Source organism: Hypomesus transpacificus, chromosome 6, assembly GCF_021917145.1.
Source record: "Hypomesus transpacificus isolate Combined female chromosome 6, fHypTra1, whole genome shotgun sequence".
Taxonomy (NCBI): domain Eukaryota; kingdom Metazoa; phylum Chordata; class Actinopteri; order Osmeriformes; family Osmeridae; genus Hypomesus; species Hypomesus transpacificus.
The window spans coordinates 8053104-8061531 of NC_061065.1; the positions used below are offsets into that span (position 1 = coordinate 8053104).

General features: G+C 48.2%; 1 protein-coding gene across 1 annotated transcript; it reads left to right on the plus strand.

Annotated features, from left to right (window-relative positions):
• Positions 1-5345: 5345 nt before the first annotated feature.
• On the plus strand, positions 5346-8283 carry LOC124469047 (MAPK/MAK/MRK overlapping kinase-like). The gene is made up of 11 exons (XM_047022136.1): positions 5346-5352; positions 5538-5697; positions 5829-5918; positions 6197-6267; positions 6547-6625; positions 6750-6798; positions 6872-7050; positions 7224-7325; positions 7535-7708; positions 7842-7959; positions 8092-8283. The coding sequence occupies exons 1-11, from the start codon at positions 5346-5348 to the stop codon at positions 8272-8274; spliced, it is 1212 nt and encodes a 403-aa protein (XP_046878092.1). The 3' UTR covers positions 8275-8283.
• The last annotated feature ends 145 nt before the right edge of the window (positions 8284-8428 follow it).

Consider the following 8428-nt stretch of genomic DNA (forward strand, 5'->3'; position numbering starts at 1 on the left):
ACGGTGGCGCGTGCCTGTAATCCAAGTTGCCGGGAGGCTGAGGTTGTCGGATCGAATGAGCCTGGGGTTTGTGGGACGCAGTTCGCTATGTCGAACGGGTGTCCAGACTAAGTTCGGTATCGATATGGTGCTCCTGGGGGAGCCCGGGACTACCAGGTCGTCTAAGGAGAGGTGTACCGGCCCAGGTCGGAAACGGAGCAGGTCAAAGCCCCCGTACCGTCCAGTAGTGGGTTAGCGCCTGTGAATAGACGCTGCAGCTCAGCCTGGGCAATACTTCGGAACCCAACCTTTTAATTCTTCTCCGTTGTGTTGATCAATAAAACAACCGTTCCTTTGGTTGCTTATTATGTCACAGAGAAGATCCAAAACGACAGGCTATTCACCTTTGGGGGTTTCATAGAACCTCACGTTCCCAAAAAGGCTGGCCTAACACACGTGATGTCATTTATTCAGGATGCACTGAATACAGACCAGAGAATTCGACTCAAGACAAATGAATAGGCTGTCCAGAATGTAGCCCATTCTCGATGACGTCACATGAAATCAACTCATGGCCCACACCTGCAGCTTCAGATCTCGCCGGACACGGTGGCGCGTGCCTGTAATCCAAGTTGCCGGGAGGCTGAGGTTGTCGGATCGAATGAGCCTGGGGTTTGTGGGACGCAGTCCGCTATGTCGAACGGGTGTCCAGACTAAGTTCGGTATCGATATGGTGCTCCTGGGGGAGCCCGGGACTACCAGGTCGTCTAAGGAGAGGTGTACCGGCCCAGGTCGGAAACGGAGCAGGTCAAAGCCCCCGTACCGTCCAGTAGTGGGTTAGCGCCTGTGAATAGACGCTGCAGCTCAGCCTGGGCAATACTTCGGAACCCAACCTTTTAATTCTTCTCCGTTGTGTTGATCAATAAAACAACAGTTCCTTTCGTTGCTTATTATGTCACAGAGAAGATCCAAAACGACAGGCTATTCATCTTTGGGGGTTTCATAGAACCTCACGTTCCCAAAAAGGCTGGCCTAACACACTTGATTTCATTTATTCAGGAATGCACTGAATACAGACCAGAGAATTCGACTCAAGACAAATGAATAGGCTGTCCAGAATGTAGCCCATTCTCGATGACGTCACATGAAATCAACTCATGGCCCACACCTGCAGCTTCAGATCTCGCCGGACACGGTGGCGCGTGCCTGTAATCCAAGTTGCCGGGAGGCTGAGGTTGTCGGATCGAATGAGCCTGGGGTTTGTGGGATGCAGTCCGCTATGTCGAACGGGTGTCCAGACTAAGTTCGGTATCGATATGGTGCTCCTGGGGGAGCCCGGGACTACCAGGTCGTCTAAGGAGAGGTGTACCGGCCCAGGTCGGAAACGGAGCAGGTCAAAGCCCCCGTACCGTCCAGTAGTGGGTTAGCGCCTGTGAATAGACGCTGCAGCTCAGCCTGGGCAATACTTCGGAACCCAACCTTTTAATTCTTCTCCGTTGTGTTGATCAATAAAACAACAGTTCCTTTCGTTGCTTATTATGTCACAGAGAAGATCCAAAACGACAGGCTATTCATCTTTGGGGGTTTCATAGAACCTCACGTTCCCAAAAAGGCTGGCCTAACACACTTGATTTCATTTATTCAGAATGCACTGAATACAGACCAGAGAATTCGACTCAAGACAAATGAATAGGCTGTCCAGAATGTAGCCCATTCTCGATGACGTCACATGAAATCAACTCATGGCCCACACCTGCAGCTTCAGATCTCGCCGGACACGGTGGCGCGTGCCTGTAATCCAAGTTGCCGGGAGGCTGAGGTTGTCGGATCGAATGAGCCTGGGGTTTGTGGGATGCAGTCCGCTATGTCGAACGGGTGTCCAGACTAAGTTCGGTATCGATATGGTGCTCCTGGGGGAGCCCGGGACTACCAGGTCGTCTAAGGAGAGGTGTACCGGCCCAGGTCGGAAACGGAGCAGGTCAAAGCCCCCGTACCGTCCAGTAGTGGGTTAGCGCCTGTGAATAGACGCTGCAGCTCAGCCTGGGCAATACTTCGGAACCCAACCTTTTAATTCTTCTCCGTTGTGTTGATCAATAAAACAACAGTTCCTTTGGTTGCTTATTATGTCACAGAGAAGATCCAAAACGACAGGCTATTCATCTTTGGGGGTTTCATAGAACCTCACGTTCCCAAAAAGGCTGGCCTAACACACTTGATTTCATTTATTCAGAATGCACTGAATACAGACCAGAGAATTCGACTCAAGACAAATGAATAGGCTGTCCAGAATGTAGCCCATTCTCGATGACGTCACATGAAATCAACTCATGGCCCACACCTGCAGCTTCAGATCTCGCCGGACACGGTGGCGCGTGCCTGTAATCCAAGTTGCCGGGAGGCTGAGGTTGTCGGATCGAATGAGCCTGGGGTTTGTGGGACGCAGTTCGCTATGTCGAACGGGTGTCCAGACTAAGTTCGGTATCGATATGGTGCTCCTGGGGGAGCCCGGGACTACCAGGTCGTCTAAGGAGAGGTGTACCGGCCCAGGTCGGAAACGGAGCAGGTCAAAGCCCCCGTACCGTCCAGTAGTGGGTTAGCGCCTGTGAATAGACGCTGCAGCTCAGCCTGGGCAATACTTCGGAACCCAACCTTTTAATTCTTCTCCGTTGTGTTGATCAATAAAACAACAGTTCCTTTGGTTGCTTATTATGTCACAGAGAAGATCCAAAACGACAGGCTATTCATCTTTGGGGGTTTCATAGAACCTCACGTTCCCAAAAAGGCTGGCCTAACACACGTGATGTCATTTATTCAGGATGCACTGAATACAGACCAGAGAATTCGACTCAAGACAAATGAATAGGCTGTCCAGAATGTAGCCCATTCTCGATGACGTCACATGAAATCAACTCATGGCCCACACCTGCAGCTTCAGATCTCGCCGGACACGGTGGCGCGTGCCTGTAATCCAAGTTGCCGGGAGGCTGAGGTTGTCGGATCGAATGAGCCTGGGGTTTGTGGGACGCAGTTCGCTATGTCGAACGGGTGTCCAGACTAAGTTCGGTATCGATATGGTGCTCCTGGGGGAGCCCGGGACTACCAGGTCGTCTAAGGAGAGGTGTACCGGCCCAGGTCGGAAACGGAGCAGGTCAAAGCCCCCGTACCGTCCAGTAGTGGGTTAGCGCCTGTGAATAGACGCTGCAGCTCAGCCTGGGCAATACTTCGGAACCCAACCTTTTAATTCTTCTCCGTTGTGTTGATCAATAAAACAACCGTTCCTTTGGTTGCTTATTATGTCACAGAGAAGATCCAAAACGACAGGCTATTCACCTTTGGGGGTTTCATAGAACCTCACGTTCCCAAAAAGGCTGGCCTAACACACGTGATGTCATTTATTCAGGATGCACTGAATACAGACCAGAGAATTCGACTCAAGACAAATGAATAGGCTGTCCAGAATGTAGCCCATTCTCGATGACGTCACATGAAATCAACTCATGGCCCACACCTGCAGCTTCAGATCTCGCCGGACACGGTGGCGCGTGCCTGTAATCCAAGTTGCCGGGAGGCTGAGGTTGTCGGATCGAATGAGCCTGGGGTTTGTGGGACGCAGTTCGCTATGTCGAACGGGTGTCCAGACTAAGTTCGGTATCGATATGGTGCTCCTGGGGGAGCCCGGGACTACCAGGTCGTCTAAGGAGAGGTGTACCGGCCCAGGTCGGAAACGGAGCAGGTCAAAGCCCCCGTACCGTCCAGTAGTGGGTTAGCGCCTGTGAATAGACGCTGCAGCTCAGCCTGGGCAATACTTCGGAACCCAACCTTTTAATTCTTCTCCGTTGTGTTGATCAATAAAACAACCGTTCCTTTGGTTGCTTATTATGTCACAGAGAAGATCCAAAACGACAGGCTATTCACCTTTGGGGGTTTCATAGAACCTCACGTTCCCAAAAAGGCTGGCCTAACACACGTGATGTCATTTATTCAGGATGCACTGAATACAGACCAGAGAATTCGACTCAAGACAAATGAATAGGCTGTCCAGAATGTAGCCCATTCTCGATGACGTCACATGAAATCAACTCATGGCCCACACCTGCAGCTTCAGATCTCGCCGGACACGTGGCGCGTGCCTGTAATCCAAGTTGCCGGGAGGCTGAGGTTGTCGGATCGAATGAGTCTGGGGTTTGTGGGACGCAGTTCGCTATGTCGAACGGGTGTCCAGACTAAGTTCGGTATCGATATGGTGCTCCTGGGGGAGCCCGGGACTACCAGGTCGTCTAAGGAGAGGTGTACCGGCCCAGGTCGGAAACGGAGCAGGTCAAAGCCCCCGTACCGTCCAGTAGTGGGTTAGCGCCTGTGAATAGACGCTGCAGCTCAGCCTGGGCAATATTTCGAAACCCGACCTTTTAATTCTTCTCCGTTGTGTTGATCAATAAAACAACCGTTCCTTTGGTTGCTTATTATGTCACAGAGAAGATCCAAAACGACAGGCTATTCACCTTTGGGGGTTTCATAGAACCTCACGTTCCCAAAAAGGCTGGCCTAACACACTTGATGTCATTTATTCAGGATGCACTGAATACAGACCAAAGAATTCGACTCAAGACAAATGAATAGGCTGTCCAGAATGTAGCCCATTCTCGATGACGTCACATGAAATCAACTCATGGCCCACACCTGCAGCTTCAGATCTCGCCGGACACGGTGGCGCGTGCCTGTAATCCAAGTTGCCGGGAGGCTGAGGTTGTCGGATCGAATGAGCCTGGGGTTTGTGGGACGCAGTCCGCTATGTCGAACGGGTGTCCAGACTAAGTTCGGTATCGATATGGTGCTCCTGGGGGAGCCCGGGACTACCAGGTCGTCTAAGGAGAGGTGTACCGGCCCAGGTCGGAAACGGAGCAGGTCAAAGCCCCCGTACCGTCCAGTAGTGGGTTAGCGCCTGTGAATAGACGCTGCAGCTCAGCCTGGGCAATACTTCGGAACCCAACCTTTTAATTCTTCTCCGTTGTGTTGATGTCTGTAGAAGAGCGTCTGCTAAATGAAATGATGAAAGTGCGTCCAGCCAATACTTCGGAACGAACATTTTTGATATCTTTTTAGTTGTTAAGCGTACTTTGAATGTGTTTTGTTCAATTATTTGTTATTTATACTGCCTCCTATTGAAATTACCCCTAAATTGCAGCTTTGTTTCAGCCGTTACTTGGCAGAGGCCTCTTATGACCCTCAGAATGATGTCATAATTTCCCATTAATGTGTCATTGGGATATGTTGTGATGTCTGTGTCTGTATTACACATCAGTCTACATTTTAATTGTGGCTATGTGAAAAGCAGTATGTCATTCAGAGCTCTACCTTCAAACTGAAGAATGAATAGTAAGAATTTTCGTGCACATTTATATTATTTTAACTTAAGTCATTTGTGTTTTTACTTGTAGCACAATGGGGTGTGATGTTTTGTCTCCTTGTGGGCCGGCCACAAGCAATAAAGCTTTCTTAAACTTGTTCACCGACTGACTATGCTTGATAGATTAATACTGTTAATATATTCTTCCTGGCAGTACCCAAGCCTTTCAGTAATTCATGTTTTTTGTGGTCTGTCACAGAATATAGAACAATCAAGAAGATCGGAGAGGGGACATTTGCTGTTGTGGTTAAGGCCAAAAGTCTGGAGGATGGAAAATACTATGCCTGTAAGACATTGAAGCACACTCTAAGAAGGTAACTCACAACACTTGTAAATTGATACTACCTCTTTTTATACTTACACTGACACCAGTTGAACACAAAAAGTAATATCATGGCACAGATTTAGATATTCATTCCTGTAAATCTTCCGTGTGGTTTTTCAGTTGGAACCATGTTAACAACCTGAGAGAGGTCCAAGCTTTGAGGATGCTGGACTCACACCCCAACCTCCTGCAGCTCCATGATATCCTTTTGTGAGGATTGAGCAACCGTACTAGATAAAGTTAATGTGTGGTGGTTGATTTAGGCAACTTGGCTGATTGGTATAAGATGTGTTGTAGTGGTGACATTACCTGCTTCCCAGCAGTATCTTATTTTGCTGTTTGTTTAATCAGTAGGTCTTTTGAAACATTCAAGCCAATTCATTCACTTATTGCTCCAACTATCCAGGTCATCCTGCCAATAGATCAACTGAAAAAAACAGACGCAAAATCAAAATGACTCATTTTCTTTGGTCTTGTGGGCTGTTTAGTGATCTGGAAACTGGATCAGTGTGCCTGGTATTTGAACTGATGGAGATGAATATATTTGAGTTGATCAAAGGTCAGTGACATGAGGCAACATGTCCATCCAAAAGTTCTGTTCTATCCATCAATGTGTCTGTCTGTCCATCCGTCCATCCATCCATCCACGTCTTCTCCTTCCATCATCCCACTCACCAATCCACCCATGTGATTGTAACTAAGGAACAGTACAAGTTATGCAAAATACAAACAATACAGGCTATCTAATGTTGGACAGTTCACCATTCTGTTCACAGCATGACGTTGACCAGAAAGCAATCCGAACTATCTGATGTGCTAAAAAGTGTTTTATTTTAAGCCCGCCAGTATCCCATGCCAGAGAACAAGATCCAGAACTACATGTACCAGCTTTGCAAGTCTCTCCATCACCTGCACAGGTATGCTCTGGAGTTATTCTGCAAGCACAGTCTAGTAGTCCTAGTAAATTATTGTTTATAACAATTAGAAATATGATAAAAACAGGCATGGTGGACAAAACACAACCTGTCTTCACTTTGTCAGCAACGGGATCTTCCACAGGGATGTTAAACCTGAAAACATTCTGATCAAGGTGAGACAGCCAGTCAACTCCACAACACTTCACATCTCAACATCATTTAATACAGAACCAAATACCCCAACAGCACAACACTCTGAAGCTGGGAGACTTTGGCTCCTGTAATAGTCTGTATGCAGGACCTCCCTACACCGAGTACATCTCCACCAGGTGGTACCGCGCACCCGAGTGTCTGCTTACTGATGGACACTACTCACACAAGATGGACTTGTGGAGCACTGGCTGCGTCTTCTATGAGATCCTCACGTAAGAAGACATTACACTGGGCATCAGAACAAGCGGTCAACCTATGAAACATGTGAACTATTGAAAAATTGTGGTGAAACAAAAATGTCTCTTTAGAGAATGCTGTTATTTGTGGTTTCATTTTTTTTCTGTTCAAGTTTTCACCCCTTGTCATGACTTCCTGTCCACTCCAGGTTTAGACCGCTCTTCCCTGGATCCAGTGATCTTGACCAGGTGTCAAAGATCCATGATGTCTTGGGAACACCCAAACCCACTGTTCTTAGGAAGTTCAAGCCGTGAGTAAAGGGCTTCTACCACTTTGACATCCACAGTTGATCAGCCAGTCCCTCTTCCAAAACCAGTAATAGTAAAAGAAAAATGACTCATGTCCTTCTCTAAATCAGGCTGATTGCTGTCACTAAGCATTTCAAATGCTACTTTCTACCCTATATCCATTTATTTGAAACCACTGTTTGAAAGTAGACTCATACTCAGATATCGTCAGATATCGTAAGGTGGCCTTCAACTTTACTAAGAGGAAAGGCAGAGGTCTGTCTGCTCTGATCCCTCAGTGCTCCGAGACGAACATGTCCTTGCTGCGCCTCATGCTGCAGTACGACCCAGAGGAGCGCATCAGCTCCAGAGCTGCACTGCAGCACTTCTGGTTCAGAGAACAGCGGTCAGTGTCTGGGACACCAACCCACTCTGCCAGTCTAGCCTGACTGAACACAATGATTGTATTGGTGACTGTCCCAACTGTTTGCAGACAAAACTGTGTTGTGTGCGTGTGAGCATGTTGATTTTTCTGGCAGGCTGGAGAAGAGGAGAGCCACTAGCCTGACCCAACAAACCAGCATGGATTTAGAGAGAGGACAGAGAAGCACCCACTGTCCCAGCACTGGAGACAACCAGAAACACGGGATGCGACAGGTCCTTACACACACAGACACAGAATTTTGGAACACCAATCAACTAGAATGCCAAGCCAATATGGCCGCCCAACATTCCAAATGCAAAAGTAATCAACACTCCACAGTCTGTTTGATCGTGTCTCCTTTCCAGGCCTGTCAGGCAGTGAAGCTGCCCAGGCTGAACCAAGCCATCCAGCCTTCCCCCAGGGCCTGCCTTGACTCCCTGCCCTTCTGTCCAGCCAGGGGCAACCAAGAACGCCTTCCACCCATTACCAACAGGACCAATCGCTCCACTTGCCAGAAGGTAAGGATTCTGAAACTTTCAAATACATAGAAAGGGAGATTGAGAACTTCTACGAGTTAAGTAAGTTGTATGAATATTGTAAGAGCAACCTAGGGGCTTAGCATGGACAGTCAGATTGTTCATGTCCATACTACTGTATGTATCAGTGACCTGTCAATCTGAACTGAGTGGTGATGTCCTACTG